This window comes from Trachypithecus francoisi, unplaced genomic scaffold, assembly GCF_009764315.1.
Source record: "Trachypithecus francoisi isolate TF-2019V2 unplaced genomic scaffold, Tfra_2.0 Lachesis_group12, whole genome shotgun sequence".
Lineage (NCBI taxonomy): Eukaryota > Metazoa > Chordata > Mammalia > Primates > Cercopithecidae > Trachypithecus > Trachypithecus francoisi.
The window spans coordinates 35,880,468-35,906,128 of NW_022681457.1; the positions used below are offsets into that span (position 1 = coordinate 35,880,468).

General features: G+C 35.9%; 1 protein-coding gene across 2 annotated transcripts in view; it reads right to left on the bottom strand.

Moving 5' to 3' along the window:
• The window catches only part of LRRIQ3 (leucine rich repeats and IQ motif containing 3), a 184,147-nt gene that overhangs the window by 122,034 nt on the left and 36,452 nt on the right, over positions 1–25,661 (bottom strand). For both annotated transcript variants that reach the window (XM_033225312.1, XM_033225311.1), the window contains exon 4: positions 14,194–14,327. In XM_033225312.1, coding sequence (XP_033081203.1) covers positions 14,194–14,327 — 134 coding nt within the window. The remainder of the gene's footprint in view (positions 1–14,193; positions 14,328–25,661) is intronic.

Genomic DNA, 25,661 nt, shown 5'->3' on the forward strand with positions numbered 1-25,661 from the left:
TAACACCAGGGAACAAAAGCCACATGGGTCACCTAGGAATTCTACCTACTATATGTGAGATGAGATCAAATAAGATCAAATCTTAGTTACCTTGAAACCATGTGAAGTGAGGACACAACTGGCTTATAATAGGCACACATTTTCATCAACATGGTTCGGGGCAAAAGTGAGGAATGCCCATGGTGTTATTTTCCTCTTTTATTCTGTTACTATAACTGATTTTCCAATGTTAAACTAATCTTGTATTCTTGGAATAAACTTAAAATGGTTATAAGGTATTATTATTTTTTCTGTATCATTGGATCTAATTTTCTAATACTGTATTCATGATTTTTACATTTGTATTCATGATACTGACCTGAAATGTTCTTTCTTGTAACGTCTTTGTATGATTTTAGTATTAAGGTTTTGATGATCTCTCAAAATAATATGTAAAGTGTTTTCTTTTACTCTCTGGGAAATTTATGTAAGATGGCATTATATTTTCCTTACATGTATAGAATCATTCATCTGTAAATTCATCCAGGCTCAATGTCTCTTTGTGAAAAGGATTTTAATAATGTGTTCAACTTTTTAATGTATGTACAACTATTTAGTATTTTTATTTCTTCCTTTGTCAGCTTGAAAATTGTTTCTTCACAGAATTTTTTCATATCACATAAAAAAATTGTAATTTTTGGTATAAAGTTGTTCTTTATTCACTTTAATATCTGTAGACCTATAGCAATGTGCCTTTTAAAATTCTTTATGTTGGTAATTTATATTTTTACTTTCTCTTTGCTTTATCAGTCTTGCTGGAGTACTACCAATTTCTCTCCATAAATAATGAACTCTTAAATATATTAATTTTTTCATGTGCATTTTCTCATGTTTATTGTATATTTATATTCCATTTCATTCATTTCTGATACTACTTTTCTTATTCCCCTTTACTCTGTTTGGGTATAACTTCTGCTATTTTTCTATCTTCGTGAGACAGATGCTTAGATTCTCGATATGCTAGCCTTTCTCCTTTGTTCATACACACATTTGTAGCTGCTGGCAATAATTATTATTTTGTCTTTTGCTTTCAAATATTCTGTGTCAGAAACTGTCTGACACCACTCAATTCCAATTCTCTTTTTAATACTTAGTAAAAACAGTAGCCAAATTTCATACAGGTGACAAAGAGATCAGATAAAAGACCCTGTTTCTTAGCTGCCAGTGTACCCATACAACTAAATTCTAGCCAAGGAAATGTAGGAAAGGGGAATTCTGGCCAAGGAAATGTAGGGAAAGGGAAATGCAGTAAATCCAATAAGGGTGATTAAAATTGCTGTTATAATGGGGAGATGTGCCCCTTTCTGCCATTCAGTATTGCCTGTCTTCCAGCATACAATCAGATGTAAAGATTGGAACTCTGGCAGCCATTTTGAGCATAAACGACCTTGAAGATAAAACACGCAAATTAGAAAGGTAGATTGAAAAGTTAGAGGAAGGTTGGGTCCTTGATTTTGTGCCTTGATTTTGGCCTTTTGTCACAGGCCTGGACTTCTTGAACCACAGACTCTTCTCACATTAAAAACAAAACTTCTAGGCCGGGCGTGGTGGCTCAAGCCTGTAATCCCAGCACTTTGGAAGGCCGAGATGGGCAGATCACAAGGCCAGGAGATCGAGACCATCCTGGCTAACCCGGTGAAACCCCGTCTCTACTAAAAAATACAAAAAACTAGCCGGGCGAGGTGGCGAGCACCTGTAGTCCCAGCTACTCAGGAGGCTGAGGCAGGAGAATGGCATAAACCCGGGAGGCAGAGCTTGCAGTGAGCTGAGATCCGGCCACTGCACTCCAGCCTGGGCGACAAAGCGAGACTCCATCTCAAAAACAACAACAAAAAAAAACAAAAAACAAAACTTCTGCCGAGTTTAAGCCAAGATATTGGGGATCCCTCTTACATGGAACTGAATTGAATAAGTAAAACATACAAATACATTATTTCTTCTTCTTTTAATTATCAAATTTACTAAAGCTTTCAGGAAATTGTCATATATAGTGATGATTATGTGCCTCCTTCTCTTGCTTCTCATTGAATAAGATAACGTACTATTTTGCTATTATTTTCCAATATGTATATTAATGTATTTTAATCATATTTACTGGAAAATGCAGTCTAAGTATCTTAGACTTTTCATATAGTAAACTCTCGCTTCTGCTAAAACCTAGTTTATTACAGCCCTAGCATTTAGATGGTTCCTACATTAACACTACCTGCAAAAAGAAATTTGCAACCATACAATCAGACAATCAGAGTTAAACATTTTTCTTGGAAAATAAGCTGAAATTTATCTTTCTAAAACTTTCACTCACTATACCTGATTTTTTTTGTCTATTTTACATACAGAAAATATTCAACAATTTGAGGTCAACCATTTGAATTGCCTTAAATTTACTCTTGTGATACTTAAATATCCAAGTTCCCCTAATCATACCTCTGATGATATAACTATAGGATATTTCATTTATCCCCACCTTATATGTTTTAAGAAATAAATATTTATTTAATAAAAATCACCTAAAATGTGAAAGTCACAGAAATTTAGTTTGTCAGACATAGTTATTGAATGATGCTTTTCTTTTTTTCTTTTCTTTTTCTTTTCTTTTTTTTTTTTTTTTTTTTGAGATGGAGCCAGCCTCCCAAGTAGCTAGGACTACAGGTGTGCACCACCACACTCAGCTAATTTTTGTATTTTTAGTAGAGAGGGGTTTCACCATTTTGGCCAGAATTCTCTCGATCTCTTGACCTCGTGATCCACCCACCTCAGCCTGAATAATGCTTTTAACATGTAAACACTACTTTTTAAAGGCACTGTGGGATAATAGTTATGGCAGTGACATAGTTTTCTAATTTCTCCAGATTCCTTCATAAAAACAGACATAACAACTAGAAGGCAAAATTTTTGAATTTCTACACCAGTACCATGTGACAAAGTATCTTCAGGAAATCCAAATGTGAATGAATGGGGAAAAAGCATTGACAATTGTAAGCCCACTGCTGTGTTAGCAATTATTCAGGAGGAAACAGATGAAAGTAATGAGGCATTTGATGGAAGAAACAAAACAAAAGTAAGAACAGGAGCTAAATTCGGAGTGGGGGGATGGGCATTAGTGTGTGAATACAATAAATCAAAAAAATCTATGGTAAGATCTAAAGGATCTGAAGCATTCTGGGACTCTACACCCCCAAAACTAACCAGCCAAAACTGTCTTACAGGTCAAAGCCCAAAGTGAGGAGAATTTCCTGGGAATAGAATCCTAATTGATTAGCAGAGAAAAACAGTGAAAAGAGACAGAAAAATATCCACATTAACAAGGAAGTGAAGGAACCAGAGCCAGAGATACCATAAAGAGAACCATGACATTGTGGATACTACACAAACGCAATAGGAGTAGTTTTAAATCCTGAAAAAAGAAAAGCTTCTTCTTAAAGTTCAGAAAAACTAATTTTATAGAACCAGCAATGCAGAAAAAACACTATCTCACCCTTTACAGAATAATAATAAAAAGAAAATAAAGAGCATAACAACAACATCATAGACAATGAAAGCAGGCCAGAAAGTGAAGCTTATAAAAAATAAAAATAAAATTATAACCTATTATTTCAAAATGAACAAAAAGATAGCAAGAAAATTATATAGGACATATAAGAGAAAATTTAGAAATGCAGTGATAGAAATCAGAAAAAAATCAGTATTTAAAAACTCATTTTATATGTAAAGACTAAACCAGAAGGATTATAATTATAAATGAAAACAAAAAATTTCCTAAGTGAAATAGACTAAAATAAGAAACATTTTTAAAATTAAAAAGAAAATCAGTAGAAAAAGAACTACTATCACTATAAATAAAAACGAATAACTATTCAATAAAGTATTTTGACAACGTACCTCCAGTCTAATAATGATTTAAAAAATCCTGCAACAAATCTTGAATTGTATTAAATACGTTGTTGATAGTCGTATGTAATAGCGATTTTGAAACTCTTTTATGTATATTGTAGGATTAAGCTAATGAGTAAAATTAATAATGTTGGCAACCAAAATTCGAAGGGAAGTATAATGTTGAATGAAAGCAGTGAAGAACCTTCTGTGTTGGATTAACATTTGAGGTGTTAACATGAATTTATGATGGAAAGAATAATCCATATTCTGTCTGCTGAAATAGGCTACAATAATGATACCCCAATAGCAATGAATACATCTAGTTTCTATATCTTAGTTTCCAAATACCATTCCTTACTGAAAGAACTAGAGCTGTTTGGAAAAGCTGACTTCAGGAGTGTTGTTTGAAAAGTAAGGCCGGCGGAGCAAGATGGCCGAATAGGAACAGCTCCAGTCTCCAACTCCCAGCGCGAGCGACACAGAAGACCGGTGATTTCTGCATTTTCAACTGAGGTACTGGGGTCATCTCACTAGGGAGTGCCGGACAATCGGTGCTGGTCAGCTGCTGCAGCCTGACCAGCGAGAGCTGAAGCAGGGCGAGGCATCACCTCACCTGGAAGCGCAAGGGGAAAGGAAATCCGTTTTCCTAGCCAGGGGAACTGAGACACACAACACCTGGAAAATTGGGTAACTCCCACCCCAATACTGCGCTTTAAGGAAACAGGTACACCAGGAGAATATATCCCACACCTGGCCGGGAGGGTCCCACGCCCACGGAGCCTCCCTCACTGCTAACTCAGCAGTCTGCAACTCAGCAGTCTGCCGCGATCTGTCCACAAGGCAGCAGCCAGGCGGGGGGAGGGGCGCCGGCCATTGCTGAGGCTTAAGTAGGTAAACAAAGCCGCTGGGAAGCTCGAACTGGGTGGAGCTCACAGCAGCTCAAGGAAGCCTGCCTGTCTCTGTAGACTCCACCTCTGGGGAGAGCCCACAGCTGAAGTTCAATAGGGAAAGCAGCGGGGGCCGGTGCAGACACGAACAACTCTGTCTGACAGCTTTGGGGAGAGCCGTGGATCTCCCAACGCGGAGGTTGAGATCCGAGAACGGACAGACTGCCTGCTCAGGTGGGTCCCTGACCCCTGAGTAGCCTAGCTGGGAGACATCCCCCACTAGGGGCAGTCTGACACCCCACACCTCACAGGGTGGAGTCACCCCTGAAAGGAAACTTCCAAAGGAAGAATCAGACAGGTACACTCGCTGTTCAGCAATATTCTATCTTTGACAACCTCTGCTGCTGATACCCAGGCAAACAGGGTCTGGAGTGGACCTCAAGCAATCTCCAACAGACCAACAGACAGTCCTTCTGACTGTCAGATGGAAAACTAGCAAACAGGAAGGACACCTATACCAAAACCCCATCAGTACGTCACCATCATCAAAGACCAGAGACAGATAAAACCACAAAGATGGGGAAGAAGCAGGGCAGAAAAGCTGGAAATTCAAAAAATAAGAGCGCATCTCCCCCTGCAAAGGAGTGCAGCCCATTGCCAGCAACGGATCAAAGCTGGTCAGAGAATGACTTTGACGAGATGAGAGAAGAAGGCTTCAGTCCATCAAACTTCTCAGAGCTAAAGGAGGAATTACGTACCCAGCGCAAAGAAACTAAAAATCTTGAAAAAAGAGTGGAAGAATTGACAGCTAGACTAATTAATGCAGAGAAGATCATAAACGAAATGACAGAGACGAAATCCATGACACGAGAAATACGTGACAAATGCACAAGCTTCAGTAACCGACTCGATCAACTGGAAGAAAGAGTATCAGCGATTGAGGATCAAATGAATGAAATGAAGCGAGAAGAGAAACCAAAAGAAAAAAGAAGAAAAAGAAATGAACAAAGCCTCCAAGAAGTATGGGATTATGTAAAAAGACCAAATCTACGTCTGATTGGGGTGCCTGAAAGTGAGGGGGAAAATGGAACCAAGTTGGAAAACACTCTTCAGGATATCATCCAGGAGAACTTCCCCAACCTAGTAGGGCAGGCCAACATTCAAATTCAGGAAATACAGAGAACGACACAAAGATACTCCTCCAGAAGAGCAACTCCAAGACACATAATTGCCAGATTCACCAAAGTTGAAATGAACGAAAAAATCTTAAGGGCAGCAAGAGAGAAAGGTCGGGTTACCCACAAAGGGAAGCCCATCAGACTAACAGCAGATCTCTCGGCAGAAACTCTACAAGCCAGAAGAGAGTGGGGGCCAATATTCAACGTTCTTAAAGAAAAGAATTTTCAACCCAGAATTTCATATCCAGCCAAACTAAGTTTCATCAGTGAAGGAGAAAGAAAATCCTTTACAGATAAGCAATGCTTAGAGATTTTGTCACCACCAGGCCTGCCTTACAAGAGACCCTGAAGGAAGCCCTAAACATGGAAAGGAACAACGGTACCAGCCATTGCAAAAACATGCCAAAATGTAAAGACCATCGAGGCTAGGAAGAAACTGCATCAACTAATGAGCAAAATAATCAGTTAATATCATAATGACAGGATCAAGTTCACACATAACAATATTAACCTTAAATGTAAATGGACTAAATGCTCCAATTAAAAGACACAGACTGGCAAACTGGATAAAGAGTCAAGACCCATCAGTCTGCTGTATTCAGGAGACCCATCTCACATGCAGAGACACACATAGGCTCAAAATAAAGGGATGGAGGAAGATCTACCAAGCAAATGGAGAACAAAAAAAAGCAGGGGTTGCAATCCTAGTCTCCAATAAAACAGACTTTAAACCATCAAAGATCAAAAGAGACAAAGAAGGCCATTACATAATGGTAAAGGGATCAATTCAACAGGAAGAGCTAACTATCCTAAATATATATGCACCCAATACAGGAGCACCCAGATTCATAAAGCAAGTCCTTAGAGACCTACAAAGAGACTTAAACTCCCATACAATAATAATGGGAGACTTCAACACTCCACTGTCAACATTAGACAGATCAACGAGACAGAAAGTTAACAAGGATATCCAGGAATTGAACTCATCTCTGCACCAAGCGGACCTAATAGACATCTATAGAACTCTCCACCCCAAATCAACAGAATATACATTCTTCTCAGCACCACATCGCACTTATTCCAAAATTGACCACATAATTGGAAGTAAAGCACTCCTCAGCAAATGTAAAAGAACAGAAATTATAACAAACTGTCTCTCAGACCACAGTGCAATCAAACTAGAACTCAGGACTAAGAAACAATCAAAACCACTCAACTACATGGAAACTGAACAACCTGCTCCTGAATGACTACTGGGTACATAACGAAATGAAAGCAGAAATAAAGATGTTCTTTGAAACCAATGAGAACAAAGATACAACATACCAGAATCTCTGGGATACATTAAAAGCAGTGTGTAGAGGGAAATTTATAGCACTAAATGCCCACAAGAGAAAGCAGGAAAGATCTAAAATTGACACTCTAACATCACAATTAAAAGAACTAGAGAGGCAAGAGCAAACACATTCAAAAGCTAGCAGAAGGCAAGAAAAACTAAGATCAGAGCAGAACTGAAGGAGATAGAGACACAAAAAACCCTCCAAAAAATCAATGAATCCAGGAGTTGGTTTTTTGAAAAGATCAACAAAATTGACAGACCGCTAGCAAGACTAATAAAGAAGAAAAGAGAGAGGAATCAAATAGACGCAATAAAAAATGATAAAGGGGATATCACCACCGACCCCACAGAAATACAAACTACCATCAGAGAATACTATAAATGCCTCTATGCAAATCAACTAGAAAATCTAGAAGAAATGGATAATTCCTGGACACTTACACTCTCCCAAGACTAAACCAGGAAGAAGTTGAATCCCTGAATAGACCAATAGCAGGCTCTGAAATTGAGGCAACAATTAATAGCCTACCCACGAAAAAAAGTCCAGGACCAGATGGATTCACAGCTGAATTCTACCAGAGGTACAAGGAGGAGCTGGTACCATTCCTTCTGAAACTATTCCAATCAATAGAAAAAGAGGGAATCCTCCCTAACTCATTTTATGAGGCCAACATCATCCTGATACCAAAGCCTGGCAGAGACACAACAAAAAAAGAGAATTTTAGACCAATATCCCTGATGAACATCGATGCAAAAATTCTCAATAAAATACTGGCCAACCGGATTCAGCAGCACATCAAAAAGCTTATCCACCATGATCAAGTGGGCTTCATCCCTGGGATGCAAGGCTGGTTCAACATTCGCAAATCAATAAACGTAATCCAGCATATAAACAGAACCAAAGACAAGAACCACATGATTATCTCAATAGATGCAGAAAAGGCTTTTGTCAAAATTCAACAGCCCTTTATGCTAAAAACGCTCAATAAATTCGGTATTGATGGAACGTACCTCAAAATAATAAGAGCTATTTATGACAAACCCACAGCTAATATCATACTGAATGGGCAAAAACTGGAAAAATTCCCTTTGAAAACTGGCACAAGACAGGGATGCCCTCTCTCACCACTCCTATTCAACATAGTGTTGGAAGTTCTGGCTAGGGCAATGAGGCAAGAGAAAGAAATCAAGGGTATTCAGTTAGGAAAAGAAGAAGTCAAATTGCCCCTGTTTGCAGATGACATGATTGTATATTTAGAAAACCCCATCGTCTCAGCCCAAAATCTCCTTAAGCTGATAAGCAACTTCAGCAAAGTCTCAGGATACAAAATTAATGTGCAAAAATCCCAAGCATTCTTATACACCAGTAACAGACAAGCAGAGAGCCAAATCAGGAATGAACTTCCATTCACAATTGCTTCAAAGAGAATAAAATACCTAGGAATCCAGCTTACAAGGGATGTAAAGGACCTCTTCAAGGAGAACTACAAACCACTGCTCAGTGAAATAAAAGAGGACACAAACAAATGGAAGAACATACCATGCTCATGGATAGGAAGAATCAATATCGTGAAAATGGCCATACTGCCCAAGGTTATTATAGATTCAATGCCATCCCCATCAAGCTACCAATGACTTTCTTCACAGAATTGGAAAAAACTGCTTTAAAGTTCATATGGAACCAAAAAAGAGCCCGCATTGCCAAGACAATCCTAAGTCAAAAGGACAAAGCTGGAGGTGTCACGCTACCTGACTTCAAACTATACTACAAGGCTACAGTAACCAAAACAGCATGGTACTGGTACCACAACAGAGATACAGACCAATGGAACAGAACAGAGTCCTCAGAAATAATACCACACATCTACAGCCATCTGATCTTTGATAAACCTGAGAGAAACAAGAAATGGGGAAAGGATTCCCTATTTAATAAATGGTGCTGGGAAAATTGGCTAGCCATAAGTAGAAAGCTGAAACTGGGTCCTTTCCTTACCCCTTATACGAAGATTAATTCAAGATGGATTAGAGACTTAAATGTTAGACCTAATACCATAAAAATCCTAGAAAAAAATCTAGGTAGTACCATTCAGGACATAGGCATGGGCAAGGACTTCATGTCTAAAACACCAAAAGCAACAGCAGCAAAAGCCAAAATTGACAAATGGGATCTAATTAAACTAAAGAGCTTCGGCACAGCAGAAGAAACTACCATCAGAGTGAACAGGCAACCTACAGAATGGGAGAAAATTTTTGCAATCTACTCATCTGATAAAGGGCTAATATCCAGAATCTACAAAGAACTCAAACAAATATATAAGAAAAAAACAAACAACCCCATCAAAAAGTGGGCAAAGGATATGAACAGACATTTCTCAAAAGAAGACATCCATACAGCCAACAGACACATGAAAAAATGCTCATCATCACTCGCCATCAGAGAAATGCAAATCAAAACCACAATGAGATACCATCTCACACCAGTCAGAATGGCAATCATTAAGAAGTCAGGAAACAACAGGTGTTGGAGAGGATGTGGAGAAATAGGAACACTTTTACACTGTTGGTGGGATTGTAAACTAGTTCAACCATTATGGAAAACAGTATGGCAATTCCTCAAGGATCTAGAACTAGATGTACCATATGACCCAGCCATTCCACTACTGGGTATATACCCAAAGGATTATAAATTACTCTACTACAAAGACACATGCACACGTATGTTTATTGCGGCACTATTCACAATAGCAAAGACTTGGAATCAACCCAAATGTCCATCTGTGACAGACTGGATTAAGAAAATGTGGCATATATACACCATGGAATACTATGCAGCCATAAAAAAGGATGAGTTTGCATCCTTTGTAGGGACATGGATGCAGCTGGAAACCATCATTCTTAGCAAACTATCACAAGAACAGAAAACCAAACACCGCATGTTCTCACTCATAGGTGGGAACTGAACAATGAGATCACTTGGACTGGGGAAGGGGAACATCACACACTGGGGCCTATCATGGGGAGGGGGGAGAAGGGAGGGATTGCATTGGGGAGTTATACATGATATAAATGATGAATTGATGGGTGCTGACGAGTTGATGGGTGCAGCACACCAACATGGCATAAGTATACATATGTATCAAACCTGCACGTTATGCACATGTACCCTAGAACTTAAAGTATAATAAAAAAAAAAAAAAAAAAAAAAGAAAGTGAATTATAGCCCTGAAATCAAAGTAGATAAAGGTCACGGAAAAGTGCAAAGTGCAGGTCATGTAAGAATACAAAATATGTTTATTTTTGTAAATTGCCAAGCTATGAAAACTAACCAAATTGTTTGTTTGTGTCAGGGGTGGGGCATGTCTGTGGGTATGTGTGTAAGTGCTGAAACTATGGGAAAAGATGGAAATAAAAAATAGAAAATAAAAAAAAAAGAAATAGACATCTTTCTGTTTAAATCTTGGCTTCACCACTTTCTAGCAAAGTAATCTTAAGCAAGGTTATAATAATAACAACCTGTAGTTTGGAGAAGATCAATGATTTTTTTAATTTTTATGGTCTCTTTATTTTTAATAGTAAAACTTTTTTAAAATCAAAAAAAAAAAAAAAGAAAAGAAAAGTAAAAGGGCCGGGCGCGGTGGCTCAAGCCTGTAATCCCAGCACTTTGGGAGGCTGAGATGGGCGGATCACGAGGTCAGCAGATCGAGACCATCCTGGCTAGCGTGGTGAAACCCCGTCTCTACCAAAAAATACAAAAACTAGCCGGGCGAGGTGGCGGGTGCCTGTAGTCCCAGCTACTCGGGAGGCTGAGGCAGGAGAATGGCGTGAACCTGGGAGGTGGAGCTTGCAGTGAGCTGAGATCCGGCCACTGCACTCCAGCCTGGGCAACAGAGCGAGACTCTGTCTCAAAAAAAAAAAAAAAAAAAAAAAAAAAAGAAAAGTAAAAGGAGCATGGAATTTGGAAAATGTTAAACACCAGAATCTGATATGTATTTACATGCAGTTTCATCTTTTCATAACTGACCACAAATGCCCAACACAAAATAGCTGTCTGATATTGATTCATATATTAGCTTCCCCACCAAGTTTAAAGACTCAGTGTTTCATCTGTAAAACAGAAAATACAGAAAGACTCAAAAGCTCTGTTTTATTAAATAATAAAATGGATTAATGTACCCAATATGGTGCTTTACATATATTGCACATTCAATAAATGTTTGTTTCCTATATTCTTTTCCATTCTTTTTCCTTTTTTACAACCCATCAATGCAACCAATAATCCTCCCTATGATCTCAATATAGCTGCCTTTACATAGGTTTAGGAGGCTATCAATCTAATCACATTTCATTCTAAGAATAAAAGTATACTTTCCTTATATGCAATCACCCACACTAGAAATACTACCACTCTAAACGATAATAGCATTAATCATAATAATTTTATAAATTTTAGCCATACATATTTCAAGTACTTTTAGTTGAAAATTTCAAAGTACAAAATATTTGGGTGTGGGTAGACATTTCTCATGCCTATAAATAGACACACAAAAGGACTAATCACTCGGACACTAGGTTGTGGAAATCTATAGTTGCCTCTGAGGGGAGCTCTTCATATTTCCTAATTCTTACTTTCACCTTTCCATGAATGAATCCAGATCTGATTTCAGCTCCCACTGTCTCTCCATTTATTGATGTATTAATCAATTCAGAAAATATTTTGAGCACCTAACATGTGTCAGGCATTCTGTTACATGTTAAAGATACAGAGTGGAAAACAGAGATACAGTCTCATACAGTTTATAGTACATATGGAGATATAGTTAATTATAGAGATGACTATAATACAGTATGGTAAGAGCTTGTGATGTGAGTAAAAGTATGTGAAACACATCAAAGAAGCAATATTCCAAACATTTGTCCTAAACAAATTGAAAGCCACTGAAGGACTTTAAGTTGGTGAATAAAATGATTAAATTTGTATTTTTGAAAGATTACTCTGTGCATGCCGGAAGAGAGCAAGAAATCCAAGGGAAATTTCCCATGGTACCAAACAACACAGAGAGCACTAAATATAACAACAACAATAATAATTAAATTTTTAAGGCCAGGTGCGGTGGCTCACGCCTGTAATCCCAGTACTTTGGGAGACTGAGGCGGGCAGATCAGGAGGTCAGGAGATCGAGACCATCCTGGCTAACACGGTGAAACTCCATCTCTACTAAAAATCCAAAAAATTAGCCGGACATGGTGGCGGGTGCCTGTAGTCCCAGCTACTTGGGAGGCTGAGGCAGGAGAATGGCGTTAACCCAGGAGGCGGAGCTTGCAGTGAGCCGAGATCATGCCACTGCACTCCAGACTGGGAGACAGAGCGAGACTCCATCTCAAAAAATAAAAAACAAAAAATTAATAGCTAATAAGAATGTAATATCTACTTTTGCTAGGTGCTAAGAGCATTATATTGATCATCTCAATTCCCACAAAAAATAGAAATAAGTACTGTTATTAGCCCCTGTTCTTTACAGTTTTACAGATAAAGAAATTCAAGCCCAGCGTAGGTAAGTAATGTGCCTAATAGAACAGAGCTTTAAAGAGGCAGAAAATACAAATCAGTTTGTCTTGAAACCTGTCATATATTATTATTGAAATCTCTTCCTGCAAAACTCTCAAATTCTATTCATACATGCTTAGTTTTTAAAGATTCTTCCCATAAACAAAGTTTTTATCTCATGTTATATGAGCGTCAGTGAGAACGTTCATTCTACCAGAGAAAAAAATCCCTGAGGTATAAACCAAAAACAATATCCTTTAATTAGACCTGTATTTAATATAAAGAGCACATTAAATTCAAATGCAAAATAAAGACAGAATTAATATTTTAAATAGGCATTTTCAGCAACTGCCTGATTGATTCTTTTGCACCTCCTTTACTCAGTTAATTTGACTTGTCTCCAATGTGAAATTATGTTCTCTCATATTTTGACCTCAGTGTGAAAATTATGTGGAACCACTTCCTCAGAAGTCAGAGGCACTGTATTTATGGTCAGTTTTGCTACTTATTCCTCATACTTGTTTCTCTTTATCAGGACTATTGCCACCTATGATTTAGCATATATTGGTTTATGCTAGAGGGCATTGTGTCTATCTTACCACAGAATGTTGAATCTCATTTCAGTGAAACTTCCTAATCTTGCTTTACCAACAAATATCCATTTTCTTATTCCAGATCTATGTTAATCCTATCTATATTTCAGGGCCAAATTTCATTTCTATCTTCTGAATTCTGCTATTTAGAATAAGCTATATGAAAATTTTCATTTAGTTTTTCATATGTTTGACGTTTGGTATGACCAATACTATAAATTGATGACAGAGTATCCTATCTTATCTCTGCAAGTACAATGTTAAGAAATTCTAGCAAAAAAAAAAAAAAGGTTTTCATTTATTTGCAAAGCTTAGCTACTGCAAAGGAATGCAAGGAACAAGAAAAAAGTAAAACATAACTAAATAAAGGACAATATACATTGATGTGGTAGCAGATGTCTCAGCAAAATTGTATTTGTATCTAAACAAAATATAAAATCTTCCATATATGTTCCATGTTTTATATTTCTATTGTATCCCATTTTATAATCCATGGCTTACATTTGTATTTATATGGTAAATTGGAAAGAAAAAAATAAAATATCAAATGTTAATTATTCTAAATATTATATTACTATAGAGTCTGTGGTATTTTTCTTAAAGTTAGGTTAAACAGACTATACCATTTTGATGATAGAGAATACAAAAATGCAAATTATTGGAGAATTGACTTTTGATCACTTATTTCTTCACCTTCTTATTTCAATATTCAAATGGTAAAGAAAACAAAACATACCTCAATTTTTTTCTAACTAAGAAACCACGTATCCATCTTTGAACAATCAAAACTGGTGAATTATGAGCCAGAATTGCATTAATTTTTGAAATAATATATTGAATATTATTAATTTCCTCTTCATAGGTTGTTCCCTGTATAAAGAAAATATAATTAATAATTTTTATCTTTCATGAAAGTATTTCCAAAAGATATTTTAAACTTGGTAATCTATTGGTATAAATAAACTAATAAAATGTTCACAAGGTCTTATAGGCATTATAGTTAAATTATGATATCATTGGATGCTTGTCCCCTTCAAATCTTATGTTGGAATATAATCCCCAATGGTAGAGATAGGGGTTTGTGGGAGGTATTGGATCATGGGGGCCGTTCCCTCCTGAATGGCTTAGTGTTATCCCTTTGATGATGAGTGACTTCTTGCTCATATAGTTCACATGAGATCTGGTTGTGGGACCACCCCTTCTGTCTCCTGCTCCCTCTCTCACCATATGACTTGCCTGCCTCCCATTCACCTTCCACCATGATTGTAAGCTTCCTGAGGCCCTCACCGGAAGCAGATGCCAGCACCATACTTCCTATATACCCTATAGAACCATGAGTCAAAATAAACCTCTTTTCTTTATAAATTACCCAGCCTCAGGTATTTCTTTAGAGCAATGAAACTGATTAATAAAAATAATTAATATATTTTTATTATTAGAGTAAAAGAACAATAATTAGTAGCATCAAATAATTTCAATTCTCTACACAAAATGTAAGATTATTGATGATAACTTTTTCCATCAAAGATTATTTTCCCAATCTGATATATATGTATAAAACTTTAACCATAATCATTCTGCTCTCTAAATGGTAGTGACATGAACAGATGTTCAATGAAACTGCAAAAATTCTATCAGTCCCCATAAAGAAAATTGATATACTTTGATTCATAAAATAATTTATACTAGTTAAAAATTTTGTTGTAGCTTAACTAGAATGTTGGACACTTTTATTGGAACACAGCAAATTATCTTGGAAAATATCCTATATTGCCTTTGAGAAAGATCACCTTTCCTGAAAACTTTTAGATTTGAGATGGTAGGCTCAGTATATTTCATTGACAACTTGACTGGTTAGAAATAAGGTCACTATTTATGTTTTGAATAGAAGATAACACATTAAAAATACTCACAATTGCATTCTTTATGAAGCACCTCTTCTGAAGATTATCAGCCCTATTACACTTAGAACATACACCTTTTCCGCTTATACACTCAATAATAAAGTATACAGGAAACAAACAAACAAAAAAACCACACCTTGTGGATTAGTGCTACTTCCGATTTATACTTTCTTTTTTTTTTTTTTTTTTTTTGAGACGGAGTCTCGCTCTGTCGCCCAGGCTGGAGCGCAGTGGCCGGATCTCAGCTCACTGCAAGCTCCGCCTCCCGGGTTTACGCCATTCTCCTGCCTCAGCCTCCCGAGTAGCTGGGACTACAGGCGCCCGCCGCCTCGCCCGGCTAGTTTTTGTATTTTTAGTAGAGACGGGGTTTCACCGTGTTAGCCAGGATGGTCTCGATCTCCTGACCTCGTGATCCGCCCGTCTCGGCCTCCCAAAGTGCTGGGATTACAGGCTTGAGCCACCGCGCCCGGCCCCGATTTATACTTTCAAACACTCATTGCTAATTAGAAACTTCTTTCCTTGTCTCTGTCTTGATTCCATTCCTAACATTAGCTACTGAAAACCTTTGACACTATTTAATACTCTTCCAGTCCATTCCCTGGAGCTTCCTAAATACCCTGCTTCTTTTTTCACAGAGAAACTAGAGCCATCAAGTTTGAACTCCATCAATTAACTCCATTCTCTGTAAATTTAACTATATTCCTATCTATACTGAGTAGAAGTGCCTTCTACTCAAACTTAAAACAAGAACTATCACTCTATTTGTTGAAGATTGGCACTCTGTCACTGTTATGAGTCTAACATTTATTTTCTAAGACTCTGCCTCTGCTAGCACTATCTGTTCATTATAAATATAACTTTACCTATCCTTAATCCCAATTCTGAAACTCTATATCTAACTTTCACGAAGAGCCCAAAATCTAGAAACAGAATTCCACATTTTTTTCTCCCACTCTTTTTTTTCCGTATCTCATTCCACCAGCTTCTATCCCTATCATCCAAGGGCATTTTTTTAGAGTTAACATTGGACAGTCCCTCCTTGAAACACTTGTCTTAGATTCTGTACTACACTCCTTTCAGTTTTTCTCTAAAGTTTGTTTGTTTCTACACTTAAAAAAAAAAAAAAAACTATACATATACATACCATGTTTATCACTTCACTGTTACAATGAAAGAACTTTCCCCATGGCGCTTTTTAATCTCTACGCATTCTCCAAATGACCACTTCTAAATTCATAGCTTCAACACTCACCTTTGCGCTACAGACTCTCAGATTTCTATCTTTATGCCTGACCTCTCTCCTGAGCTACATAACAATATAGTCAAACTGATATCTAACTAAATACAACTTTCCCAAATATGAATCTTCTTTCCCAACCTGCTTTCTCATATACTCTACCTTAGTAAATGGTACTGCTGGCCACAGTTGCCTAAACCAGAAACCCTGGAATCGTCTTAGGTTCGCTTTTCTTTTATGCTTCCCTGCATGCAAATGTTACTAGATTCAGTACATTCAACATCCCAAATATCAGTCTTACCTCTCTTTGTCTTCCATTTTCTGCCATTGTTTTTCCCATGTCTTTATCATCACTTCCCTAACTTACTAAAATTCTCCTAACTTATATCTTCATTAATTCCTGTTCCCCCACTCCCTCCAAACCATAAAATGCACTATTGCTAGATTGAGCATTCCAAAATGCAAATCTATCATATAGCATTCTGGATTAATATATTGCATTGGCTTACCACTGAAAGACAAATTATAAATTTCTTGATTTGCCACACAAAGTCCTTCTTGATTTAGCCCCATCCTAGCTCCTTAATCTCATCTCCATTCATCCTACATAGAATTACCTGATAATCAAACTTAAATGCTTTTTACAAATGCCATCTGTATTTCTTGAACTGCCTTTCTCAATGATTTGTCTCACAATTTTAGTCTTTGGGAGACTCAGTTCCTTCCCCCAAGAAGACTTTCTTGATGTTTATCTGCATTCAGTGACTTTATACAATATTATCCTGTGTCCTGTGAAATAATTCATTTGTCACACTAGAAAATGTTAAGTTTTAGCTGACCCCTGTGTTCTTCGAAAACAGTGAAAGTTAAGAAATCTCCCCAGTCCTTTGTTTCAGGAAATGGCTTACTGAAAAGAAGCACCCTGTTCTTTATGACTGACTTGAATAATACTTTTGGATGTCTTTCTTGTTTATCTCTAACAAGGCCTGACACAGACCTTCCAAATTCCCATTCTTCCCTTCTTTAACAATTAGCTGAAAGGTTTTGTCCCTATTGATCAATTCGAACAAAATATTTGTTAGTCAAACTTTGGTTAAGATTATTTCCTTCCCCTGGACCCCTGATTTATACTTTCAAACACTCATTGCTAATTAGAAACTTCTTTCCTTGTCTCTGTCTTGATTCCATTCCTAACATTAGCTACTGAAAACCTTTGACACTATTTAATACTCTTCCAGTCCATTCCCTGGAGCTTCCTAAATACCCTGCTTCTTTTTTCACAGAGAAACTAGAGCCATCAAGTTTGAACTCCATCAATTAACTCCATTCTCTGTAAATTAACTATATTCCTATCTATACTGAGTAGAAGTGCCTTCTACTCAAACTTAAAACAAGAACTATCACTCTATTTGTTGAAGATTGGCACTCTGTCACTGTTATGAGTCTAACATTTATTTTCTAAGACTCTGCCTCTGCTAGCACTATCTGTTCATTTATAAATATAACTTTACCTATCCTTAAATCCCAATTCTGAAACCTCTATATCTAACTTTCACGAAGAGCCCAAAATCTAGAAACAGAATTCCACATTTTTTTCTCCCACTCTTTTTTTTCCGTATCTCATTCCACCAGCTTCTATCCCTATCATCCAAGGGCATTTTTTTAGAGTTAACATTGGACAGTCCCTCCTTGAAACACTTGTCTTAGATTCTGTACTACACTCCTTTCAGTTTTTCTCTAAAGTTTGTTTGTTTCTACACTTAAAAAAAGAAAAAAAACTATACATATACATACCATGTTTATCACTTCACTGTTACAATGAAAGAACTTTCCCCATGGCGCTTTTTAATCTCTACGCATTCTCCAAATGACCACTTCTAAATTCATAGCTTCAACACTCACCTTTGCGCTACAGACTCTCAGATTTCTATCTTTATGCCTGACCTCTCTCCTGAGCTACATAACAATATAGTCAAACTGATATCTAACTAAATACAACTTTGGCTCACCATCAGCCCGAGCCAGCACACAATCTCCCTTTAACAACCGCTCCTGAGAATAGGTTTGTCTCAGGGTAAAACAGTCGGTGCTCTAAGGTCAGACCATACTACTTTTCTTTATTCCACTTCCCCACATTCACTTATTTCTAGTCTTGTTTATTCTTCCTTATAAATGAGAAACTCTTTTGCCTAACCCTTGAGATTTTTGCAGATCTTATAGTCAGAACATTCTCCATATTGTAATAATCCCACTCTGACTATTCCAATAGTTCCTTTCCCTCACTTTCAACCAGCTTTTTGAATAATGTCTCTATTTATTAATCCTGATGTTTTTAGCTGACAAATTATACTCTAATGCAATCATTGGTCTATCTTCTCCATATAAACTCACCAAATTTAACACCTCTTCATCCTACATATCTGGACTAACTGAGCTATCTTGTCTATAACTGGCATTTGATTATCAATTGACTATTAATATACTAAGAAATCATCATTGTTGGTCCCCAAGCTTGACTTACCAACATCAATTAATTTATTCTTGTAGCTCAATTATTTTGTGATGTCTGCATGGATACAAAGACATCACACTCTTTTTCTCCCTTTTAAACTTTTCTCAGTCTGTTTTGCTGGTTTATTTTCTTCTGCAAACATTTAAACATTTGATTTAATTTAGATTTTCATTCTTTTTCATCTTTCTTGGCTAACTCTTCTCAAGTGATCACCTTCCTTGCTATATCTTACTGCCTCACATACTTAGATTATTCACATAGCTGTATTCTCCTGTCAGACATTCTTTCTTAAATTACAGGCATATAAAATAAACTTCCAATTCCATTTACTTACTTTCATGTCAAAACCATAAATAATTATCTTCCTAACTTGAATCAATCCACACAAATATTGTATTATCTGTATAGTCACAAAAACTATTCTTGTCAACCAAGTAATAAACCCATATTCCTCTTTCTCTTGTACCCTTTTCCATTCAATAAATCACTAAATTCTATCAAATAGCTCTTCAATCTGTTCCTTATACACTATACCTAAACTATTACAATAGACTTCCAATTCCCCTATATTCAATTTCCCTCCACTCCAAAATTACAGAATACAGGATGATTTTTCTAGAATAAAAATCAGGTCATATAAATGCCTAAAATGTTTCCCCAAGATCTTGCAACATAAAGTCCTGTCTCCTTAGTATTACATATAACACCCTTTGCTATTTTAATCCCGTTTTTATCTCCAGCATCATTTGACATGCCCAAACATATCCTCTAAACTTCAAGAACACGAAACTACTTGTTGTCACTTGCATGTGCCAAGCTCTATCAATACCTCTGTGCCTTTGCAAATGCTTTCCACTCTGCCTCACAGGCTCTACACTCATGCCAACACCTCTATTTGCCTAGTGATTTCTTACATTCAAAAAATTCATCAGAAATATAAATACTTCTGCATTTTTTCCTGTGATTAGAGAATTGAACTTCAAAGATTTTTAAAGAAAATATATGCACTTTGCTCACAGAATTTTGCCCAGTATTCAGATTCAGAATGTTTATCCATTATTTCCTTGATTATTGCTTCTCCTTTATTTGTTTTAATTTTCTCTACCGTAATTCCTTCTTATTCACAAATATCACATGAATGTCTACATTTTTCCTCATAACTTTATATATTTATTCTCAGTTTGGTGAAGCCATTCTGTCAAAGGTCAGCTTTCTCATATTGAATTTTTTATTTAGGTTATCAACTATTTCAGTTATGTGGCTGAGTCTAAGTTCTTTTCTGAAGCTCCTAGCTGTTCTGTCTCACATGAGTCCTGTCATATACCATTTGATATTTATTGTAACCCTGACTGTACTTGAATCTCTCCACGAAACCTATTCTGTAGTAATAGATCCTGTCACTTGTTCTATCAACACCCTGAAAACATAGAGGATTTTGCAGAATTTCTTCTAGTTCCTGTGATTTTATTTTTTTTTCAGGAAGAATAGCTTAAAGTCAGGCTGCCTTAGTTTCTTCTTTTGATTCAGTTATGTCTTAGTCCATCTGGGTAGCTATAACAAAATACACAGACTGGGTAGCTTATAAAAAACAGAAACTTATTTCTATCAGTTCTGGAGGCTGGGAAGTCCAAGATAAAACTACTGTAAGTTTTAGTGTTGGATTAAGGCCCATTTCCTGGTTAATAGATGATACCTTCCCACCATGTCCTCATGTGATGGAAAGGGGACCTATCTCTCTGGGGCCTCTTTACAAAGAACATGAATCCTATTTATGAGGGTTCTACCTTCATGATCTAATCACCTCCAAAAGTCTCCACCTCCAAATATGTCACATTGGAGATTAGATTTTAGCATACAAATTTTGGACTGGCCACATTTAGACCATAGCAGTCTCACCTTCATTGTATCTGACAAAAAGTCTTTGCTATGTCTAAAATTATCCAGAGCTAATAATATTTTGTAAGAATATTATCTTTTACTAGTTTCTAGTACAGATGTGATTTCCACAAATCTGTATGTTTCTTTTATGTTAATTACATTTGTGCTCATGATGCCACCTGTGGCTTAGGATTAAAGGGGTTGAGAGTAATGGCGTAAAAGTGCATAAGTGGTGGCATGGGGCTGGGGGTAGAAGTGTTGGAAAAGGAGGAAGAATACAGGAGGGAACTTAAATGATTAGGCCCAAGTAGCCCTGGTCAGAAGCAGTTCTCATCAGTAGGAAACCATTAAGCTTATATTGCAGTTTACATCAGAGTCTTGCTTCTCACTGAGTCATGAACAATTCCTTCTCATTAAACAGAAAAACAGAATATTCATTAGCTATGGGTAGTATGAGTGTCCCTTCCAGAGAACAAGTAACCTCCAGACAATACTTAAGCTTTCTCATGACATAAAACAATTATCTTGAAAAGTGGCAATAAAGACCCTGCAAAATTTTACAAATGCCATAAACCATTTGGTGTCTGAAGACGAAGGAACGCTCTTTCTAAAACATAATAATAATACAATGCATTTCCTCCATTAAAGAAGTGATGGCTCTGAAGAAAAACTACATTTGTTTAAATCCTAGTTCTACCACTTGCTAGCTGTGTGTTATAGGGTAAATAACCTATCTGTCTCATGTTTTCATCATTTGTAAAACTGAGATAACAATGGTACAGCTCACTGAGTTGTTGTGAGGTTTCAAGCATGCAAACAATGTTATCTTTCAACAGTTTTATATCAATACTTAAAATGATATAGTGTTTTTGGGTTTATAAGGGACTTCCACATACATTATTATATTTGATACTTACAAAATTTTATCTAAAGAGAGAAATGTACTAATTTATCCAAGCTAATATAATGTAAAATTATGAAATCAACAAATTAACTATAAAAGATAATCACCACAAATGTTTTCAATCCAATCAAAGGAATTATAGTAAAGGCTTAGCAAAGAACAAAAGACGCTTAGGCAAAAAACTATCAACAATCAATGAAATGACTGGTAGAATAACAGAAATTCTATACTACTTGTTTGAAATGAAACAGGGGCTATTACTAATTCTGGAACGAAGTAGAGTGAGACATTCAAAAGAAAATTAAGGACTTTTATAATTATGATTCATACGGATGAGAGTGTGTTGCATGTTGACAGTAAGAGTAGTTTAAAAACTAATTCTAAAACTATATTCTAGTCACATTGTATAAAATGATGCAAAACAATTTCCCAATTAATTTGACATTCTAAATGCCTATTGTACTTAAATAATTTTTATCTTTCCTACTTCCATGTTTTTAGTTCTACTATCTCATCCATAAAGTTTATCTTTTTCTATTTTATTTGTGAATATTTTCCATAAGAATATTTGATACCATAGAAGTAAAATGTAGAACAGAGGATACTAGAGACTGAGAAAGGTAGAGGGAAGGAAGAGATAGAAAAAGATTTGTCAAAGGATAGAAAATTACATGTAGATAGGAGGAATAGGTTCTACTGTTTATATTACTGCAGAATGACTATAGTTAATAATAATATTTTATATAGTTTTAGATAGCCAGAAGGAAGATCGTGAATGTTCCCAACACAAAGAAATGATCGATGTTTGAGATGATGAATATGCTAACTATGCTGATTGTATCACTATACACTATATGTTTTGAAACACCATGAATGCCATAAATATGTACAATTATGTCAGTTAATTTTGTTTAAAAATCCAAATTTGGCACAGATTTTCTCAGCATATTTGAAAAGTTTAAAACATACCAATCCCATAAGTGTTTATTTCAAGTAAAGAGAAATCATAATTTTTACCTTTTTATTTATTCTTTTAATATTATGTTCACTTTAATAGTCACACAAAATGGTAAAAAAATCTGTGTGAAACTCCCCACATTAGTATGGAACCTTTTGTATTATTTAAATCAGTATTTCTAAGGATCACTTGGTAAACACTGAGGAACAAGAGGGCCGTGTTTTATTAACTGTAAACCCTGGGCATAGAACAAAACTGGAACATAGTAAATAGTAGTTACATAATAAAATTGAGTATTCTAAGCGTGCTAAGCAGTGAAAATATAATTTTTCTATTGTTGAAATAATTATACATAAATAGCATTATTCTATGGACATTCATGCAGGTTGCTGCATGTATATCAATAATTTGTTAGTATTTCTGGTTGAGTACTATACCATGGTAGGTATGTATCAATTCATTTAACCATTCACTCATTGAAGGACATTATTTTCCAGTTTGGGGCCATTAGCAATAAAACTGCTTTAAACACTCATGTACAAGCTTTTATGTGAACATAACGCCTTCATTTCTCTGGGATAAATTCTCAGTATTGCAATTGCTGAATCATATGACTATTTCATGTTTAGTTTTTTCAGAAACTGCCAAAATCTTTTCCAGAGTGGCTGTACTATTTTATTTCCCTACCAGTTTCTCTGTATACATGCCAGTATTTATTGTCACTATTTTTTTTAATTTTAGCCATTCTGAATATTATATATTAGTATCTCATTGTGGTTTTAATTTGCATTTCTCTAACAGCTAATGATATTGAATATTTTTTCACATAATTACTTTGCCATCTGTATATACCCTTTGGTGAAATTCCTCTTCTGGATTTTGTTCAATTTTTTTAGATTTTTTCATATGTTTTTGACGTGTGTGTGTGTGTGTGTGTGCACGCGCACGCATGCGCGTGTGTGTGTGTGTGTGTGTGTTAAGGCTTGAGAGTTGTATGCATTTTCTATATACTAGTCCTTTTTCAGATACATGGTGTTTTCAGCTGAATTGTTTCCCCTCAAATTCATATACTGAATTCCTAACCTCCAATAACTCAGAATGTAACTGTATTTGGAGATAGGGTTCTAAGAGGTAAATTAGTTAAGACCATATGGGTGGGCTCTAATACAGTATGACTGGTGTTCTTGTAAGAAATTTGGACACGAACACTTTCACAGAGGAAAAAACACGTAAAGACAGGGAGAAGAAGAGCATCTACAAGCCAATGAGAGAGACGTCGGAAGAAACCAACTTTGCTGATGCCTCGATCTTGGACTTCTAGCCTCCGGAACTGTAAATAAATAAATACAATTCTCTTTAAGCTACCTAGTGGTACTTTGTTATGGCAGCCCTAGCAAACAAATACACAGAGTTTGCAAATACTTGCCCCAAATCTGTAGCTTATCTTTTCATTCTCTTAACAGGGTCTTTCATAGAGCAAAATTTTTGAAAAAATATTTGATTATGTGCATTTTATCTTTTATTCCTTTTACAAAGTATACTTTTGATGTCAGGTCTAAGAACTCTATCTAGTCCTCGATCCCCAAAAGTATTACTTTTCTAAAATTCTGTAACTTTACATCTTACACAACTGCTTGACCTATTTTGAGTTAATTTTTGTATAAAGTATGAAACTTAGACTGAGGGTTTTTGATGTTATTGTTGTTTTGGCTATGGATACCCAATTGCTCCAGGGCCATTTATTGAAAAGACTATTTTACTTCATTAAATTACATTTGTACCTTTGCCAAAATTCATTTGAACATATTGCATGAACCTATTTTTAGGTTTTATTTTCTGTTCTATTGATCTGTGCGCCCATGCGTTATCAACACCACCACAGTCTTGACTACGATAGCTACATGTGTCTAAAAATAAGGTAACTGATGCATCCCACTTTTTTCTTGTTTTTCTAAGATGTTTTAGCAATTCTAGCTTGTTTATATTTCCATATAAAATGTAGTATAATCTTGACTACATCTACAATCTTACGGAATTTTGATAGGAATTGCATTGAAGCTGTATATAAATTTTGGTAGAATTGAGATCTTTATTTTTATTTTTAAATCAGTGTTATGTAGTTTTCATCACAGCAGTACTGTGCATGTATTGTTAGATTTATATATTAAGTATTTCATTTTTTTTGAATGATGATAAACTGTATTTTAAATTGTGGCTTCCATGTGCTCATTGCTAGTACATAGAAATATAATTAAGTTTTGTATGTTTATCTCACATACTGAGACAATGCTAACCTTACTTATTAGTTCTAATATATTTTTTGTATATTCTCAAGGATTTTTTACATAGGTGATCATTTGATCTGCAAAAAGAGTTGTAATTCTTCTTTTCCAATTTCTATTCCTTTTGTTTCCTTTTCCCACCTTTTTGTACTGGCTATTTTCTGGCACTATGTTGAAAAGATAAGTGATAGTGGACATCCTTGCTTTATTCCCAATAATGTGGGAAAAGCATTCTTTCACCATTAAGCATAATGTTAGTTGTAAGTATTTTCTTGATGTTCTTTTGCAAGTTGAGGAAGTTGCTTTCTAAACATATTTTTCTGAGAGTTTTTGTCACAAATAGATGCTGAAATTTGTCGTATTTTTTTTTCCTGCATGAATTGGTATGACATCTCTTCTTTAGTCTTTTAATAAGGTGGATTATGTTCATTGGTTTAGAATGTTGAACCATCCTTGAATTCCTATACTTGGTACCACTTGGTCATAGTATGTGTTTTTATATACTGCTGAATTGTTTTCACTAATATTT